The sequence below is a fragment of the Strigops habroptila genome, chromosome Z (assembly GCF_004027225.2).
Source record: "Strigops habroptila isolate Jane chromosome Z, bStrHab1.2.pri, whole genome shotgun sequence".
NCBI classification, from domain to species: Eukaryota; Metazoa; Chordata; class Aves; order Psittaciformes; family Psittacidae; genus Strigops; species Strigops habroptila.
In genome coordinates, this window is record NC_044302.2 from 39,264,671 (window position 1) to 39,285,764 (window position 21,094).

General features: G+C 40.4%; 1 protein-coding gene across 3 annotated transcripts in view; it reads right to left on the reverse strand.

Annotated features, from left to right (window-relative positions):
* The window catches only part of SRFBP1 (serum response factor binding protein 1), a 79,658-nt gene extending 60,959 nt beyond the window's left edge, over nucleotides 1-18,699 (reverse strand). Inside the window, exon 1 of one of the 3 annotated variants that reach the window (XM_030512090.1) lies at nucleotides 18,465-18,699. In XM_030512090.1, coding sequence (XP_030367950.1) covers nucleotides 18,465-18,494 — 30 coding nt within the window. In that variant the 5' untranslated portion in view covers nucleotides 18,495-18,699. Of the gene's footprint in view, nucleotides 1-18,120; nucleotides 18,280-18,464 lie in introns of those variants that run through there. The other 2 variants (XM_030512087.1, XM_030512088.1) reach the window with 2 other exon arrangements.
* Between the last annotated feature and the right edge of the window lie 2,395 nt (nucleotides 18,700-21,094).

Here is a 21,094-nt window from a genome sequence, read left to right on the forward strand (position 1 = left end):
AGTGCATAAACATTGGCAAACTGTAAACACATGCTGTTTTCTTTAGATTCTCTCTGCCTTCCCTCATTTACATTTACTTCCATGTAGCACTTGACTGTTTAATATTCACAGAATCACAGAGTAGTCTGGGTTGGAAAAGAGCTTTAGAGGTCATGTAGACCAACCCTGCAATAAGCTAGCACATCTTCAACTAGGTCAGGTTGCTCAGAGCCCCATCCAACCAGACGCTGAATATTTCCAGGGATGGGTTTACCACCTCTCTGAGCAACCTCTTCCAGTGTTTTAGCAACCTCATTGTAAAAAATGTCTTCCTTATGTCCAATTTAAATCTATCCTCTTTCAGTTCAGTTTAAAACCATTACTCCTTTCCCTACCGCTACAGGCCCTACTAAAAAGTCTGTCACCATCTTTCTCATAAGCCCCCCTTACATACTTAAAGGCCGCAATAAGGTCTCCCTGAAGCCTTCTCTTCTCCAGGCTGAACAACTCCAACTCTCTCACCCTATCTTCATACGCAAGGTGCTCCAGCTCTCTCCTCATTTCTGAGGCTCTCCTCTGGACCCTCTCCAACAGGACCATGTCTTTTATGTGCCGAGGACACCAGAGCTGGGACGCTGTACTCCAGGTGGGATCTCACCACAGCAAAGTAGAGGGGCAGGATCACCTCCCTCAACCTGCTGGTCACACTCCTTTTGATACAGCCCAGGCTACAGCCGGCTTTCTGGGCTGCAAGCGCACATTGTCAGCTTATGTTCAGTTTTTCATTCACCAGTGCCCTCAAGTCCTTCTCCTCTGGGGTACTCTCAATCCTTCCATCCCCCAGGCTGTACTGGTTTTGAGGCTTGCCCTGACCAAGGTGCAGGACCTTGCACTTCGCCTTGTTGAGCCTCATGAGGTTCAAAATAACAGGCTAGTAAATTGCACTTGCTTAAATGTGCATTTCAAGGATTTGTGTACCATTCTTCAGGCCAAACAGTTGTTCTTTGAATGCTACAGTTCACTTGAAAGGAACTACATGACTTCGGCATTCACAGATCACCCATCCCTCCAATATCACACAGCCAGACAGCATGTCAGCTCTCATACCGTCTTAGATTAGCATGCAAGTGTGCTTTGGCATATACTAAAACATTAAGATTAATTTTCAAATGACAACAAAGATGCTCATCTCCAGCTTTAAGAAGATCAGCTTGCTGCGCTAGGGTACTCGTAGGGAAGATGGGGGCAGGAATGGGGATATAGGGACAATGGCAGTTGTGTACCAATTAGCCCTACAAGACTGCATGCTGCCCCTCCTTTTTGCGCATATTATTCATGCATTCATTTGTTTTGGAAGTGCTCTGGACAACATCCATTGAAAGCAATTACTTGCATCCAGAATAGTGGCATAGATTTAAAAGCAAGCAGAAAATCAGCACCTGAGCTGACTCAAGCTTAAGACAGAAATTCTCAGGACTGCGAGCCAAGCTGATTCTTCTACGTATAATCTTGCTTTTTAGTAGTTTGAGACTTGAAATTCTTTAAACATTACATCAACCTATATAACTACTTTTATGTAACACTCATGATAAATCACTTTATTTGCATGATTAAAAATGAAGGAAAACGTATCCTACCCTACATTTAAAACATACTGTGTTCATTCATCTTAGCAGTCCTACTTTCCCAACTTTGTTTCAAAACTTAGATTTTCAAAATGTTTGCTGCTCACATTTCCAATTGTGTTTAAATAATGATAATTTTTGCAAAGAGATGGTGGCATTTGCCTCCCAAGTCACCAGAGAAAAACCTCGAGTCCTGACAGCCAATACATTAAAACTTCTTAGCTATACTGAAAGAGTGGAATATAAAAACTGTGTGTAGTCTGGAATTAATTTTTTTAGCCTGGTTTCTGAGAAAATTTAATTTGTCAGCACATTGTTTGCCCATCAGTATCTCTCCCCAGTAACTTTGGGGCTTACTAAACAGAAACCAAGTTTAACAAATCAGCACACGCCAGAGCTCCTACACATTTTATGAAAACTGGTAGCCAAGTAGGTGGTAAGGACTAAAATTAGCATGCCTAGCATGGAAGAAATACACAAGCAGAATTAATACCTTTCCATTCTGGCTGCCAATTAGTACTTGCACATTCATTCGCAGCGCGTGTGGCTCTGAACCAGTCATAAACATCAGTCCCGTATCCTTATCGGCCAAACAGGTGGGTAACATGGGCCATAACTACAGTTACTGATTAAAGCTCAAAGAGAGCAACTCTAGGGATAATATACTGAACAACTGTAGAGACAGACGAATAACTGAGGATACTGGTATGAACTTTTAAGGAATACTGGACTCAAAACTGTAAGATGCCAAGCATTACTGGTTCTGCAACTTGAACATACAGTACATTTTATTCTTAGCAGTTCTTTGGACTGATGTTTTTAATCTGGTGACTGAAGCTTCAAGGGAAATTAGAACACTAACAACTTGCTGGATAAAAGAAGGAGAGGTTCTTCTGTGCAAGATACTTCATGTAAAACAATGCAGTTTTATAGTTACTTCTGTTACCTTTAGCTTACACTAGTCTCCTAGCAAGAGAAAGAACAGGAAGCCAGTGCAACATTACAGCAGCACAATATTCATATCTTAGTATTACCAGAAAATGCACTATTTTTGTGAAGGTGTCATTCAACACAACCACTCACTTTATACTAAGGCTCATCCAGTTCTAAATTTCTATTTTAATGTCAATATGCAGTTGTTATTACGCAGGCATAAAAGAATCATAAAGAAAAATGATTTCAAGCTTGTTAAAACGAAATTCAGCATCATCTGAGAAGTGATAAAGTTGGAGAAGTAACTATTAAATCATTTCTCCACCTCTCTATAAATTTGAAGGATAAAAAAAATGAACTAAATACCACAATTCTCACATTGTCTACAAAATATATGTATAGCCTGTTTTTTGTGAAAACTGAAAAGCGAAAGTAACTGATCTTTCTTATATGAAAAATAAAATTTTTGTTTTAAAATCTAAACTACTTTCCTTCAAACTCCTCTTCAGTAAAATTCATCCCTGTCCACACATGTAAGAGGAGTAATAAGTACTAGGAAACAAAAAAGCAGGAAGGTTCTTTAGGTATTTGAAAACTCCTATCAAAAAAGGGAAAGATGTCAACTATCAATTCCCAGTATTAATTAACTCAGTATTAATTAACTTTTGGATAGAAGTAAACCACACCTCAAATTAAATCTTGCAACAGTTTAAGCTAATTTTCATCATAGGATTATGCATCACCAGTACTGATACATCTTGGAGGAATAAAGAGCTCTCCCTGTACTACTTCACAAGCTGAAGGAATTTCCACTTAAGTATACTTTAACGATAAAATTTTCTCTTGCTTCTAATCTGTAACTCCCAAGAATGTCTACTTCCTTGTCTGATGCTCAAATATAACACTTCAAAACTTCATAGAGAAAAAAATATCTATTTAACTAGTGTCACAATATCACAACAAAAAGTACCTCACACAAGATAAGTAGAGACATACATCATGGAGTGAGGGAGTATAAGGAAAGCAAGGAATGATGTCTAGTCCAATAAAATGATCAAATAAAAGTCAGTGAGTAATGTTCTAGGAGAACGGAAAGTGGGGGACAGAAGAAAAATCATAAGCACTTTTTTTATCTATGCCTGAAAAAAAACCCTGTGGTAAAAAACACATACTAAGGATTTAACATTCATGTTTTTAAAGGAACTCATCTATTAAAAAAGTGAGAACAAGAAAACAGGGAAGGGAAAGAAAAGATCTGTAAGTAGTTCTACACTTTCAAAATACTTGGTACCTTTGCATACCTTCTTACAAAAACTCTTGTCTTTTCCTTATTTAAAAAAATACAAAACGAGATTTCATATTACTTCTACTAATAGACTATCAAGTCTAGCACAAGGCTTTTCATGTGCACTATGCTGCCCCTAAGTCACCAAGCACGCATATAAAATACACATACCACAACACTTCCAGTCAGTACAACCCCTGTTCATACTCGGGGTACTCCAGCGACCGGCAGAAGCCGTGGCCTCAGGGACCACACTCTACTATTGATACAAGGGAAATCCAGATTTGCATCACAGATTTTTCTGACTTACTCAAACAAAATGAATATTCAGCCTGTGTCTAAATCACCAGAAGGTGAGCTTCTGATGGCTTCAAACATGTTTCAGTATTGGCCTGAGGCTCTGAAACTGATTACTACTTCCCACAAAAACCCTGCTCTTTCATTAAGATGATCTCTGCTGCTACGTCTCCACAACTTACCTTTTTTTGTGAGAACTCTTTCTCTCACACAACAAAAAAACCCTGAAAAGATCTTTAACAGCGAGTTATTTTAACAGCACAACCATATAACTTACTTTTAAGTCTTTCTGGATGGACAGGGAGAATTCTTTCTAGTGGGAATAGAGAATTACCTTGTTACACCAGCTAGTGTTCTTTAATCTCTAAGAACAGTTAAAAAAGAAAATCAATTTCATTATGAGAATTTTTCATAAACACAAACACATGAGAAAGTCAGTGCTGGGGAAAAAAAAAAAATTGAAAGAAAAATCTAATAATCTGCATTCTTCCTGGAAGTTTCTGCATGACATAAAATAGAAACCACGGAAAAGGACAAGGATGAAAAGTACAAGTAAGGAGCTTAAAATATCCCTCCCAGATGTCTGACAGACACCACTCTTTGTTAGTCTTTTGTTTAAAAACTGTACCTTCAAGCAATTAGTTCTCCACCATGCAGTTGCCAGGACACCAGGCCTACAAAAGGTTGTGTAACCGATCCCAGTATTAGTTAGTAACAACTTAAAGTAGTGCTCAAAGGTTCCTACAAAATCTTCTTTGTTGCAACAGAACAAGCACCCTCACATTACTCATCTATTTTAGGCATGGTATGTTTATTGTCCAGCCATTTAGAACCTCTCTCCCACACCAAGCGCTGGTTCGGTTGGGGGATTCCCTTCTTCTGAAGCTTGCAATTTCATACCAAACACAAGTTTCCTCTTGTTATGAGCTCTTCTCATTACTCATCCTATTTTCTCTTGTCCAACACACCTCATTACCTACCCACCATTTCTGATGGCTGCAATACTTAAAGAATTACCAACTATCTTGCTCATCCCTTCCTTCCATCAGTCTCGTTATTTCTGAACTGCTCTACACACAAGCAATCACCCTAACTGCCCTTCTGCTTCATATCATCTGAATTCCTATTATATTATGCAACTAAATTTAACTTATGCTCTCCTGCTCCTATGCTATTCATTTCCTTTGCAGCAGTCCCCCAGTGATTTTTGCCTTTGAATGAAATCACTTATTCTTTGAACCAGTTGCTATTCAAAACAGTTCTTACCAGCCTCTCATGCAACTAGTCTCTATTCACTCATCCCTTCCTACATTTAGCATATATGTACACAACCTGACTTTTTGTAATGTGGTCTCATAAAACAGTAAAGAGGAATCTTAGAATCATTTAGGTTGGAAAAGATGTTTAAGGTCACTGAGTCCAACCGTTACCCCAGAACTGCCAAGTCCACTACTAAACCATGTCCCCAAGTGCCACATGTACACATCTTTCAAATACCTCCAGGAATGGTGACTCCACCACTTCCCTGGGCAGCCTGTGCCAATGCTTGACAACTCTTTCAGTGAAGAAATTTTTCTTAATATTCAGTCTAAACCTCTAATAGCCGAACTTGAAGTCTTTTCCTCTCATCCTATCACCTGATTCTTGGGAATAGAGACCAACACCAATGTCCTTGTTGTAGTGAGGGGCCCAGAACTTAACACAGGATTTGAGGTGCAGCCTCACCAGTGCCCAGTTCAGGGGGATGATCACTGCCCTGGCCCTGCTGGCCACGCTATTGCTGATACAGGCCAGGATGCTATTGGCCTTCTTGGCTGCCTGGGCACAAGCTGGCTCACGTTCAGTCAGCACCCCAGGTGCTTTCCCGCTGGGCAGCTTTCCAGCCACTCTTCCCCAAGCCTGTAGTGTTGCATGGGGTTGTTGTGGGCCAAGAGCAGGACCCGGCACTTTGCCTTGTTGAATCTCATACCATTGACCACAGCCCATCAACCCAGCCTGTCCAGATCCCCATGCAGAGCCTTCCTACCCTCCAGAAGATCAACACTCCTGCCCAATTGGTGTCATAGTCAATCCTACTGAGGGTGCACTCGATCCCCTCTTCCCGACCACTGATAAAGATATTAAACAGACTGGCCCCAGTACAGAGCCCTGGGGAATACCACTTGTCAGCAGCCACCAACTGAATTTAACTCCATTCACCACCACTCTTTGGGCCAGGCCATCCAGACAGTTTTTACTGAGCAAAGAGTACACCGGTCCAAGCAGCCAGTTTCTCCAGGAGAATGCTGTGGGAAAATAGTTTCAAAAACTTTTACAAAAGTCTAAGTAGACAATATTCACAGCATTTCCTTCACCCAATAAGTAGGTTGCCTGGTCACAGAAGGAGACCAGATTAGCCAAGCAGGACCTGCCTTTCATAAACCCATGATGACTGGGCTTGATCACCTAGCTGCCCTGTACGTGTTGTGTGGTGGCACTCAAGATGATCTGCAACATGACCTTCCTCTTTCTGCTTGCCCTGCTACACCATTAGCTTTGAATAATTTATTTGCTTTAAAACAGGTGGGATTTCTTGTGAACATTTTGTTTCAAGACAAAATAAATGCTATTTCAATATTTTTAGTTTAAAGAGTACTAAGAATTATACCCTGGCGGTTTCCACTGGTAAATTTTATTTTGCTGGCTAGTTTTCATTCTCTATTGAAATTATCAAGGTCAGAATCTAGCAAAATGAACTCTGGGGTGGGGGGATAAGAAAATAAAGGAATGTACACAATTTTATAGTAATTTTAAACCATATTCGGAGATTTTTATTTGAAACTGGCTTATTCTCATTATAATGCTTATTTGGACACTGAGTAAGCCACATCATAAGATGGCACTCTTTTTCTAAAATAGCTTCCAAACAAACAGCTATTCCAGATTCACCGCTTACATTCGCACCTTACCTTAACACACAGTATTTTTTGGGAGAAACACAAGCCCTAATTCCTTGACTCATTAAAATATTATATACATCAAATTACAATATTATATGTATCTCATTAAAAATATGAAACAAAAAGTCCCTCACATTTTACTCCTCAGTCTGACCTCCTGCTCCTACTGAAATATTACTCATTTCTGCTCCTAGTCAGGTAAAAGAATTTTTCAGATTCAACTCTTTTGCATTGTATCAATTTTAAAGACATTGCAATCTAATTTTCCACTCTACTAAGCTGCTATACAATACTATCTTAAAATCGTAGTTGTCCAATTCAGCTGCTGAGAGCTACTTCAAATCCAGTGTTTGCTTGACCACAGACAAAAAGAATTCAAACAAGCCTACAAACATACAATAAAGTAGCTTCCAACACAACTGAATGAATCCAAAGAGATCTCTAGATAGTACACTCAAACTTAAAACTTGTGAATTACTGCTCCTAGCTTACTTTTGCTCCCATGGAGATCTCGATATCAAGCTTACTGGTGATTTAAATGAAAGTTCTCTAAGATCCATTACACACATACTCTGATTGACCCAATTTTGACCTGTTTACTCAACACAAAAATTAGAGTCATGCTTTTCTGTTCTGTAAGTCACGTGACCACAGAACAGAAAATATATCAGAATAAAAAAGAACAGAATATTTACATTCTAAAAAAAATGGAAATTCATTTACATTCTATGTAGTTAGTTTTGACTGGTATTAAATGCCATATCAACAAACATGTATCATTGTGACCCATCTTTGCAACAGAAATAATGTAATGCTGGTGGGGTTTTTTTCATATAAAAACAGTATGGGAATTTAAAATCCTTTTCTCTTACATCCTTTAATGGATAATCAAAAAAGTCTCTGAATTTAGTAGATAGCCACTTTTGTGCTGAAAACCTTAACTAAAAAACTTTTTCCTTAACTGCTTTTCACTACTGACCTCCACATCAAAGATAACTGAAAGAAACTTTACCATTTTCATACCAACTGGCAATTCTCAGTGAATCCACAACTGATTACTATTCTTCTTCTAGAGGTCACAGTCCCCTAGCCCTCAAATTCTATTAGGAAAAAATCCGGCACCACCCCTTCCCTTCTACACTCATTTCAGCCTTGCTTCCTTCTTCATTTGGCAGCAAGCTTCAGGCCCAGCAATGCGAAGGTTGCAGAAAGATGTGTGCAATGACAGCAGTAAGAAATTAAGCACGTTTACTGTAATAAAACTGTTTTTAAAAACTATATTTTAATACATGAATATATACCCATAAATTGCATCTGATAAAGCACTACACTGTATATGGTAAGTATCTCATAGTTCTTTTAAAATAAAAGTTGCAAAGTTTCCCATGACCATGTTTGCATGTTTTTTTCATTATTGTACACTACCACACCAAGGAACCACAGATGTTTTGTTTTATGAGAGCATCTTACTAGTCTACGTGGCCTACCACACACACTTTATATAAACCACTTTAGCTAAGGAAAAATTTTCATTTCTCTCCTGAAGTCCTGAAGTACAGTAGTTTGATAATGGCTGTAAGCAATATTGTCAGAGGCAAACAAAATGCATAGTTTGACATGTTTAATTGCTTCAGAAATCTGCTGAAACAAAATCTGTATGAATAGCAGATCAGAATTTGCTGTTAAAATTAGTATAACTGATGATGTGGCAACTCTAGAAACTTTAGAAACAGCTGCTGGAACAGTTCCTAGGAAAAGGAAAAAAAAAAAAAGCCACAATTCCTCAGAATTCTATCTCACAGAGTGTAAGTTTGGAAATCTCATAAGCTTTCAAAAGACCTTTTCCTTAGGACATTTACACAGTCTGTAAAAGAATGTCAGTAATTTAACACTTGAACTGTTTTAAGCAGAATTCAAGGCCAATCTAGAACAATTTTCTTCTCCTTCAAGAAACTGTTGTGCTTAGAATTACTAGTAACACAAGTAATGCAAGAATTTTCACACGCATTTCCATAGAGCTAAAGCAACTGCTGCTACGTATTCCAGAGTTTAATGTCCTGTTTGCTTTCTAACTTTGCACAGACTTGTAATTTACAGAAAAAAAATAGTTATTTACCAGTATACTGAGAAATAAACTGACGGAAAAGATTAGCTATTTGGTTTTGAATTGTGCAGAATTTTTTCTTTTCCTGTGTTCTCATAACTTGTTTACATGCCTTTCAAAGACTTTAGACCGATTTCAGTGACATATAAGAGACTGCATGACCAGCTTCAAGGAAGTTTGTAAGAGCATGTGCAAGTCAGGGATATACAGATCTTGGCAGTGCCAGAATTCAGACACAGCTTCAATTCTGACCACAGATAACCCTAGGCACCTGTACTTTTTCAAAAGCACCTAAGTACTAACCACTTTACCTTAAGAATTATTTTGAAGTGGTCACAGATGAATCAAAGCTGACTTAAGTTGCCTAAGAGACAGTCTCTCAGATCTAGCTTAACCATACTGGCAGATAGCTCAGAACAGTACTAGAACTGCTGTCCACCGGAGAAACTGGTATTCACCTGAAGAACAGCCTAGAGATTGGGGCGCTTTCCAGGACTGAAAAGCCTAGCATTACAGACCTTCAATCTGAGGGAGTCAGGATAAACGCTTCTACTTCAAGAGAGTAGCTTGGCCAGCATGCTGGATAGGTGCGGGAAGAAACAAGGGTCATAAGTCAGAGACAAAATAACAAAAGGGAACTCATCTGTAGACCAGCAAGAATTTCCTCGGGGTAAAGAGTTCCGAGTTCCAGTATTTCGCTTGAGGGAGCTCATGTATTTTATGTTAATCATTGGATAAGCAGCCTTTGGAGCACTGCCAAGGACTTTTCCTATGGAAATGCTCCCGCTGGTGAAATATACGACCAGGCTCTCCTGACCCCATAAAATCTCCTTTCTTTGCTGGACAGTAGCCCTGCATTAGTGTTAGTATTTGTGATTAGTGCACTCTGCTGGTCATTCAGGATTCATTCATCTCAGACTGAGAGAACCCATACACCAGTTTTCTCAACAACTGGAAAGTTTTCTAACAACTAAACCATTAAACAAAAAATGAAGTATTTTTCCCATCAGACAGAGGCATGCCTTGAAAGCATGATATTTTGAATTATGAGCAGTAAGATATCTCACAGCTCAGTTCAATACTGGATAACTGGTCAAATATCTCACCTTCCCTTTAGGCAGCTCTAAGTAAGCACACAGGAATATTAAATTGCCCTAATGGAACTCCTACATTCCCACAAATCCAGGGGACAGCACACAAAATAGATCTTTGGCGATAGCTACTTTATCTCAAAGAGAAGCCTGGTTCACCTCACTGGGCTAACAGCCTAGCATTTCAAACTGCTTTAAACATCATAATGCCTACAGCACTCAGTCACTGTTATTTTGAAAGTTTCCATCTAGGATTCTTGGTAAAGAAGATACAGGAATGCACTTAAAAATATCACAACAAACCTTAGGTAATGCTAGCCATTTGGATATGATGCACCAAAAAAAATTAATGCATGCATCTGCTAGTTCATGATAGCGAAAAGCAATTTTAAAGAAAACTCAAGAAAGAAGGCCTAAGTGTTCATTTCTCTAATTCATGTGGGAAATACAACTCCTGAAAAATTACATTTTGCTTTACTTATTCCTGGACCGCAACTTATTTTAAGGGTTCTTTTGAAACAGGTAAGAGACCAGTTGTGTTTTCCCCTTGGTCACATTTTAAAAGAATAAGTATAAATTTATTTAAATCTTACAGTGAAACTATAAGATTTTTCTTTCAAGCTGATTTGCAACCATTCTCCAATGAACTTATTATGTAACATTATCAAGATCAAACAAATAAAAGGGCTTCTTTGCCTTCCTCTTTCAACCCTCTAGTTCTGCCCTTATAGCCATGACTATTAGTTAACTTACGTAACATAAACACCTGCTGGACAACATAGCTGTGCATCATACAATCATCCTATTTTGGGTTTTGCTGGTTGCACACCCTCCCCAAATCTTACACTTATTTCAGAGAAAAGCCACTGTTTTAAGATAAACACTTAAGTGGTGAAGAAAAACACAGTACTACCAGCACCACAAGCCAGTTGAACAACTCACTGTGATGGAAGGGGGACAGTCTGTCTACACCCCTCCTTCAAGCCTCTCCCATTCATCCCTGAACCCTTGCTCCTGCTGCTCTCATAGCCTGTTAGACACTGCTACCTTAAATCAGTTGCAGAAAACTACCCTAACAAAAAACTTATTCTGCTCACAGAAGAGAGAGGCAGGACTACGTGCTGGGAATGTGTGAGAAGCAAAGAAAGTAAGAAGCCCCAGCTTCAGAAGTAGGAGGTCCAACTGCCATGGTCCTTTGGGGGAATGTCGCATGTGTCTAATACACCACAAACAAAACAATTCTTCACAAACAGCTTTATATGAAAGGCCTTTAAATGCTAAAAAATGCAGCTGGCCTTTCAGCAATTTGCGAGCGCAGGCATGAATAAATGCAAGTTCAGTAACTGTTTTTCTATTTACGTTTGTTATCTTAGCGTGTCTGACCACCTAATGACAAACATGACACCTACACATGCTACACCAGGCCAACCCAGCCTTTATATAAGCATCTACAATACACATTTACTTCTGGTTGCACTACGATAAGTTTCACAGTTACAGATAAAACTTGGACTGCCAGTTCAGACTTCAAGAGGCTGTATGTCAGTTTTCTTCACAAGTTAAGGTTATTTCCCATGGCTTTCTTCTGATTTTTTTCATAATCGGCCATGCTGTTCACCTTTGACTTTGCTGTACACCAGTCTAAATCCTCAGTCACATGTCCAGATTGTTTTCTGATTATGTCATTCACCTAAATTGCAGTCCAGGTAACTCAGAGGTCAGGATGCAGTCCTAAATCTGTAGAGTAAAAGGGCCTGACTATTGCCACTCTGAGCATCACAACACAAAGCACCAGGACCCAAGACCACTACCTGAATGGAACCCACCACCCCGAGCTTCATTATTAAACTCCCTACATTTTTGAAATCTGCACTTTGCTTAGCTCACTGAAAAATATGTAAACACATACTGCTCTGAAGATATATTTTATCTTTATCTTTTAGGGAAAAAAAAAAGAGAACACTAATTATGGCTGACAAGCATTTTGTAGACATCAGCTTTAATTATCTCAACCCCATAGCTTTGTAAATAAAACTCAATCTTTTCTAATTCAGCAAGAGATCTGTAACAGTATTTATAGAGAGAAATGAATTTGGATGCATGCAATTGCTTATTAAATACAAATTCAACAGCAAAATTCACCTGATACCAAAGTTTCTCTTCCCAAACAAGTTTGGCAAATTAAATTTGTAGTCCACAGACACAAAAAACTCTCAACTCTGAGAAAATTTAAATTTGCTTTACAGAATATGATGCCTTACTAATATTCAGCTTCAGCTGTTACAGCACTCAGGTAGACACACATTAGAACACTTATTTTTAGAACAAATCATACAGATATAATTCGTATTAGCTTCATGAACTTTCTGCAGCTTAATTCCTTGAGTTAGTCGTAAGCAGAATTTAATTAAAACAAAGAAATGAAAAAAGCAGGGCAGAGAGGTAACTATTTGTTGTAATCACTGGTAGTAGAGTAGTAGAGTATGACTGTAAAAACAGAACAACATAATTTAAATTCAGGTTCTGAAATTAAAACAAAACACGAACATTTAAAACATTTCTGTTTTAAATTAAAACAAAAGCAAACGCACCACCCCTCCCAAAAACCCCCCCAAAAAAACCCCAACAAAACAAAACAAAAAACAAACCAACAAAAAAAAAAAAAAATACCACCCACAAAAAAAAAGAACAAAAAAACCCACAAAAAAACCAAAAAACAAACCACTAAACCAAATCTGGGTGGTTTTCTATTCAAAAGCTTCAGTTTCATACTACTGAATATTGATGATCAACAACAATCATTTTTCACATTAAACATCAGCTAACACCCTTTACACTTGCCCTTCTTCATGGCAGCTGCTGATGATGTGCTGCCATCTAGCATTTCCAGAAAAGTTTAACTTCTGAAGCTATTCTGCGACAAGACTCCTGAAAATTTAGAAAGCTTTTTAAAACAGCAAACTTATACAAAAACAGTTAAAAAAAAAAAAAAAAAGAAAAGATGCCTTCAGCCTGAATACTTATAAAATTGAATACCATATGAGAATACAATTAGGCTCAATACAAACCCTGCAAAATCATTGATCCTATGCAGACAATCCCTGGCAGTGTTCAAGGCCAGATTGGACAGAGCCTTGGGTGACATGGTCTAGTGTGCGGCATTCCTGCCCATGGCAGGGCGGTTGGAACTAGATGATCTTAAGGTCCCTCACAATCTAAACCAATCTATGATTCTATGAATATATAATAATTGCAAAACCGAACATTTTTATTCTACGAGTTATGTTTCCCTTGTAGGATGAGTAGATGAGTAGATGAGTAGAAAATTGTAAAAAAATACTGCATTTTTCTCTTCTTTTTCAAAAACTCTAGTCTTCACTGTTTCACTTTGTTCTATCTTTGTGCAGTCTTTACTTCTCCCCACCTCCCACCCCACTCTTCCTTGGGCACAGAAATAAAAACGCAATAATACCATACAGGAGTGGGATATCTGAATTACAGAAACATTTGTGTTTTTTAACTCTTTTTCAATCTTAACTTTTCAGTCATGCAGTCACACTGAAACTGTACCACATTATTTGCCAGCAGGAAGATGATGGCTTCTTAAAATTACTGGACCTTGCCAACCATTGGTACTGCCAAGGTCTTGCTTTTTTCTGTTATTATCTAGCTATGTATGCAACTAGAGAAAAAGAACATGTATACATTTTTGGCACAATACATTTTTGTTAAAATTCAGATAATGAGAGTTTCTGAAGCTGTTACACTGATATAAACAACTTTACATGGAAACATAAATTATGAACAGAATGTCTGAAATACTTATTCTGTGAATAGCAGAATAATTATGAATTATTACTTATATTTTTCTATCTTATGTCACTCATCAAACAACTGCAATTCCCTCTTATTTTTATCCAGGATGCTTACCACTATACGGTAACTTCAGGTCCCATTCATACAGCCAACTAACAGTATGACATTTTCGTTCTTTGTATTAGATCACAACAGTTGGGAGCATGTTGCTTCATGGAGGCACTATTCTTTAACCAAATGATAATTTTTCATAATATTTAAGTCTGAAGTTTCTTTGCTGGCAAGTTAAAGCATCACCCTGTTAAGTGTCCTTTAATTTCAAAACACATATACACTTTACCTCATTGTATTACTGGAACCAAACACTTGATTTTTACACTGTACTAACAAAACTTTCCGTTAAGAGTGTGAGGGGTTTTTTGGTTGTTTTTACCAGGACCGTAATACCAGAACAACTCCTGCCATCGAATTAAACTGAACTGATACTACCTACTCAAATGGTAAGTAATTATCCTTCCCATTCAGAAATAAATGAAGTATATCTTACCTGCACAAAGCAGATACTGTGCAACTTTTTCCTACAACAATGCAGTTTATGGGAATGCTGTAGACACTCAAGAACAAATAAGTTTTGGACATTGATAACTATTTGTTTTCTTAGCTACTAATATCAAACACGTAACAGGAAGTAATGAAAATGAAGGTCAATTAAGATTAAGCAAGACAACAGTTTATGTTACTGAGAAACACTGGTCTCAAGCTATGTGTTCTTCCTGTAAACAAAATATGAACTAGTAAAAAAAAATTTGAAACCTATCATCCTAAGATTTCTTAAAACTCCATCATTCAACAGACCATTATAGATCACAGCTACAGGTTGGGTGGAGAAGGGATTCAGAGCAGCCCTGCAGAGAAGGACTTGAGGGTGTTGGTTGATGAGAAGTTGAACATGAGCCGGCTTCAGTGTGCACTCACAGCCCAGAAAGCCAACCGTATCCTGGGCTGCATCAAAAATGTGACCAGCAGGTCACAGGAGGTGATCCTGCCCCTCTACTCTGCTCTTGTGAGACATCACTTGGAGTACTGCGTACAGTTCTGGTGTCCTCAACATAAAAAGGACATGGAGCTGTTGGAGCGAGTCCAGAGGAGGGCCATGAGGATGATAAGGGTGCTGGAGCACCTCTCCTATGAAGACAGGCTGAAAAAGTTGGGGCTGTTCAGCCTGGAGAAGAGAAGGCTGTGTGGAGACCTCATAGCAGCCTTCCAGTATCTGAAGGAAGCCTATAAGGATACTGGGGAGGGACTCTTCCTTAGGGACTGTAGTGGTAGGACAAGGGGTAATGGGTTTAAACTTCAACAGGGGAAGTTAAGGAAGAAGTTCTTTACAGTGAGGGTGGTGAGGCACTGGAATGGGCTGCCCAGGGAGGTTGTGGATGCTCCATCCCTGGCGGTGTTCAAGGCCAGGTTGGACAGAGCCTTGGGCGACATGGTTTAGTGTGAGGCATCCCTGCCTTTGGCAGGGGGGTTGGAACTAGATGATCCTAAGGTCCTTTCCAACCCTAACTATTCTATGATTCTATGATTATAGTTCATGATATCAGTTAACAGCAGAAGTATGCCTTTGCCAGAATTAAACTGGAAATAGGCAAATATAATACAGCTGAATTCATAAGGCCTTACACTAAACTATTGTAAATACAGCTAAGACAAACAAGTTATCAGCTATACAAGGGTCACAAAGCTCTTTCTGCAAAAAGTACCATCATGCCTATTTCATACAGCCTAATGGGGTGAGAAATCTGCATGGTCCCTAACATTGGTTGATTACAGTATGCTAAAGGTGCACAGTAATAGGGCCGCTTTGTAATTACAATAAATCTTTCCTTTAGCAAACTGGAAGAACACGAAAGAAAATTTGTTTAAAACATCAGACTTTCTAAAATTGCTACTTTATTCATGCTCAAATTCCATTTCACCTTTATTAGAAGATAAATATTTCTTAGCAGTATGTACTGGGTTCAGCTGTAGCAGTGATTTTTCTCTTTCTTAGTAGTTGGTGCAGTACTGTGTTTTCGACTTTAGTCTGAGAACAACGCTGATAACACTGATGTTTTTAGTTGTTGCTAAGTAATGCTTACTCTAACCAAGGACTTTTTGAGTCTCATGCTTTGCCAGGGAGGAGGGGAAGCCGGGAGGAAGCAGAGACAGGACACCTGACCCAAACTAGCCAAAGGGGTATTCCATACCTCAGCACGTCATGCCCAGTATAGAAACTGGGGGGAGTTACCCAAAAGGCCCAGATCACTGCTCGGGTCGGGCCGGGTATCAGTTGGCGAGAGGTGATCAATTGTATCCTCTCCCCTTGTTATTTCCCTTATCATTATTATTATTGGTGGTAGCAGTAGTTTTGTATTCTGCCTTAGTTACTGGACTGTTCTTACCTCAATCCATGGGAGTTACATTCCTCCGATTCTCCTCCCCATCCCTCCTGGAACAGGGGAGGAAGAAGAGGGGGAGTGAGTGAGCGGCTGCGTGGTTCTGAGTTACCGGCTGGCCTTAAACCACGACACAGTAAAATATGTTCTTTAAAGGGCACCTCAGTAATAAATAAACAGCGGATATCCAGGTATTTGTAAAGAAAATAAGTATTTTGGTTATTATGACTAGTCACTGTAGTAATTAATACAGCTCTGGTGCTTATGAGAAGGAATAGGTGTGGAAATGGAATGAAATTGTTTATTCTAGTCACACTAGGCCTCCATCATACTCTCAGACAGCGTGACCTTCTGTCTCTCTTGATGAGGTGGCATCCATGATTTGTCTCTGTACTACCTTGCACGTCTCAGATGGACTTGTTATTACAGAGTGCCTACTTTTTAATCTAGCTCTGATGAAAGCTCCCACCTCCAGAAAACCTAAGAACTTACTTCCAGTTTCCTCTTAGTATAAGGAGGTGCTTGAACTATAAGAAGGAACAGCATCCTCACTGTCCTTACCAAATTTTTCATTCTTTTGTACAGAAACTCATTGTATTCTATCTCTTTCTGAAGGACTGGTCACTCCTCAGTCAAATAATACTCCTGTCCTCATCCCTTGTTACATGAATATCTCTTTGGCGAAAGACCATGAATCACCACCAAAACTTGAAAAATAATAAAAAAAAAAATAAATATCTGCTTTAACAACAATTTTTTTTAATGGAAAAATACAAAAATGTCTTTTTTCTTTAGTGATTCACTGGCACACTTCAATATTAAATCACTCACATTTGACGTTAAACTTTTAATAGCAAGGCCCAAAAGCTTATAATATATTACCAAGTAAATACCTGTATCTGTTGTAATATCAAACTACATTTTTTCTGACAAATAGGCTACCTCTCACTTAATTATTGACTTGCAAGTCAATCTCTTTCAAGAGTTACTATATGCCTAGAACATGAAACTTACCTTAAATATAAGTGGAAATTGATCATGGTTGTATAATCTGTCATTTTGATTCTGCTGATGACAAATAGCAACTTTAACCATACTGTAAATTATCTAGGAATCCTGGAAGTGCACAATGCCATCTGCAGAAGCTGATACAACACATGCTCAGTAGGACTGTAATCTACTCCTCAGGTGTTGCAGCAACAGTTTAAAGAGTCTGGCTTAGTTGTGTCAGACTTATTGTACACAATGATTTGCAAACGTGTAGTCAAAACCCATCATAAGTCAAATACACCTAACTAATTTAATTGACACTATAGAGCAGAATAAAGAAATCTGAAAGAAATACGAAACATCCAGCTTCTAACAGAAGCGGGAAAAGTTAGCTCTAATCCGTTGTCACTAACAGCACCTCTAAGGCAATAGGGCAACACCGCATCTTTGCTATCCAGGAAACAGGCAGCTGAGACTTTGGTAGGTCTGCTAGAATCATCTGCAAAACTTCAGTGTGAACACGGTAAGACGTGACACGATACAATGACGATACTACACTCAATGTCAGGATGTTGAAGCGAGGCACACATCGACCACTGCGTAGCGCCTCCCTAAAGGCAGTTTATCTTCGTAAGGCAGATCTTCACTCCCATCACACAGCCCTGTCGCCGAGAGCCAGCATGGTGCGCAGGCCTTCCTAGGGGTCGGCGGCAGCCGGCTCAGGCCACATGGCGACAGCCGCGGCCGGGACCACGCCGGGGCCTTCCCCACCGCTCCAGACAGCCACACGGGCCCTAGGGAGGATCGGCCAGGCCAGGCCCGGCCCGCTCGCACACACCGCCGCCCAGCTCTGCCTCTGCCTCCCCCTCCCAGTGCCCCGAGCCCCTCCATGCGCCGCGGCCTCCACCTGGCCCGCGCCTCTCCGACCAGCTGGCGCCCCAGAGGAGGCGGGGAAAGATGTCCCACTCACCTCGTTGTTGAGGTTCAGCACGGGGGCCATGGCACGGCACGGCACGGCACGGCACGGCACGGCACGGCACGGCACGGCACGGCACGGCACGCTCCACCGTCCCGGCCCCTGCCGCCCCGCCGCGCTCTAAACACGCCGCCGCACGGCCAGCGCAAAGCGAAACGGCGCGCATGCGTCGCAAATGCGGCGGCGGCGGCGCCGCTCCAAGCCGAGACTCGGTGGTGGTGCCGCCGCTCTAGGCCACCTCTATGAGGCCTCGGTCCTCCGGCCCCGCCTCCGCGCCCCGCCCCGGTGCCGGGCTGACGGGGCCTCAACGCTGGGCCCAGCAGCCCGCACGTGTCCCGGCCCCCTGGGGAGCGGCGCCGAAGAGAGTTCGCTTCTGGCAGCCGTCAGCAGCAGCCCGGGGGCGCGGTTTTCTCGCTTTGCTGCTGCCGCCGCGGGACCAGCCTGGAAAAGAACACGGGAGGATTCGGGGAGTGGTGCCGCGCTTCCAGGCTTCTTCCCCGGCGCCCCCACCCCTCCTTTCGCCGGGACACGAGCAAGCCTCCATTTCCAAACCGCTTCGTAGTTTCCAGATTGATTTTGCCGTCCGTGCAGGAGGCAGGGCGTGCGTGGCGCAGAAATAAAGCTTTAGCTCTGTAAAATTCGACACGCATAGCTCACTTTAAGAAGCTGTGGTGAAGAGGGCCTGAGATTGGCGCGGTCGAAGTCTGGAAAGTTTGGCAAAGTTTGGCAAAGTTTCATCAGGACATTTCCCCGTTATTTGCAGTTTTTTGTGCTAGAAGGAATCGTTGAGCAACCTGGTCTAGTGTGAGGTGTCCCTGCCCATGGCAGGGGGCTGGAAACAGATAATTTTTAAGGTGCCTTCCAACCCAGACCATTCTATGACTGTGATTTAAACTGTTACAAGTATTTTTCTATCTTGCAGAACTCATGGCTAAATGTAAGCAAGTCTTGGCATGTCTAGAGAATGAATCAGGTATTATTTCAAGTTACTATTTATCTATTGCAGTGTTCACAAGAACTGAATTCATATTTGAAAATATTTGGTGAAATTGTTTTAAATATAAACCCTTTTTGCTTACACGAATGAAATCAGTTTCAGGGAATTCCTCGGTTGTTCACCAGCAATGAGCTGGCCCGTGGGTGGCACTGTTGTGCCTAGAATTTTTCTGCTTTGAAGTCTGAACAAATAAAACTGTCGTCAGCTGCCTCTCTGATCCATTTTGTCCGCAGGATCTAGCATTTAGATCCTGTTATATGTTAAATGTTTGATTTCTAAGTGGTGATTAGGCATCTCCTGTAAATGAACTGCAGCTAAATCACCTTTGGCTGTAATTTTTATCCGGTCTTGCATGCAAGTGGGATCAGGCCAAGCTAGTCCATCAAGGTAAAAATTCTAAGTTCTGAAACATTTAGAATGTTTCAGAAAGTGGTACTGGTTGCTCAGTAGCAGTCTAGGTTTCATTTGGATCAATAGAGGGCTAACAGAAACTGCTTTGAACCCATCCCTTCATAATGTATTGGTATTTCCAACTGGAGCTGTATTTCAGGTTAAACACGTAGTTGACAGGAATGCTTTGGCTCTAATGGTAGGTGAGGGGTATTTACCACAGCTGCTGATTTGGAAAAACTCAGGCTTAATCAGTTATGCCCAAGCTACCTAATCAGCAGGCCACCACTGTAGTACCACTGGTGGCAAGCAGCTATAGCGTTCTACATGAGAAGTAGCATCTTTTGATTGTGTCTGCATATGCAGCAGTATTGCATGCGATCCACTCAATGCCATCAGTATATTTTAAAATAATTAATATTATATCTAGATTGGGTTTGTACACACTTATAAAATTGGAATCAGAAACTCAGTAAGGAAGGATCTTGCAAGGAAAATAAAGAGATGCTTCCCTTTGTCCTGATGTTTCATGCAAAACTAATTCCTAGATATGCAAGTCTTAAATTCCATTGCACACCTTAGGAAAAAGAAAGACAAAAGCAGGGCCAGGAAGCTACCTGCACTTCTGACTCCAACCAGTGTCAGCCTGGGCTCACATCAGTTAGAGTTGTTCTCTCTCTGTGCAGCCTATTGGATTATAACTTCAATTTTCCTTTCCATTTCCTCTGGACACTGAAATTACTTGCTTTGGAAGTTTCTTATAGACCCTAATGACACACTTGTGACCCTTCTTTATCCAACAGTCTTGGGGTTTTGTTACTTGGTCACTGATGAAAATGTGTATTTTTATGTCTTCACCTTTTTAAACCTCAGTGGCTTCCAGAGTTTAGAATCACTTTGCCTCACAGCTGGTTCACTGGCTCTTTGTCAAACTTTTTTTAGACTTAAATTCATTCTAAGTCAAGATTTTCTTGTCAGCTTGTCACAGCCAGAATGCTCTAAGGCATTGCCCCATATAACACTTTCATACTTTGATGCTTTGTTCTGACCTTTCTTCCTTTCATGTCAGTATTTCACTCAGATATTTTGGCATGCTTTCTCAGTGTTTGATCACATTTTCCTGGACCATCTTCTCTACTTTGAGAATAGCTGCCTATGTGTGCACGTGGCAGGGCAGCATGTATTTTTAGGATGTAATGTGTTGCAGAACAATACAGGGGAGCCAGAGTGGTAAGCT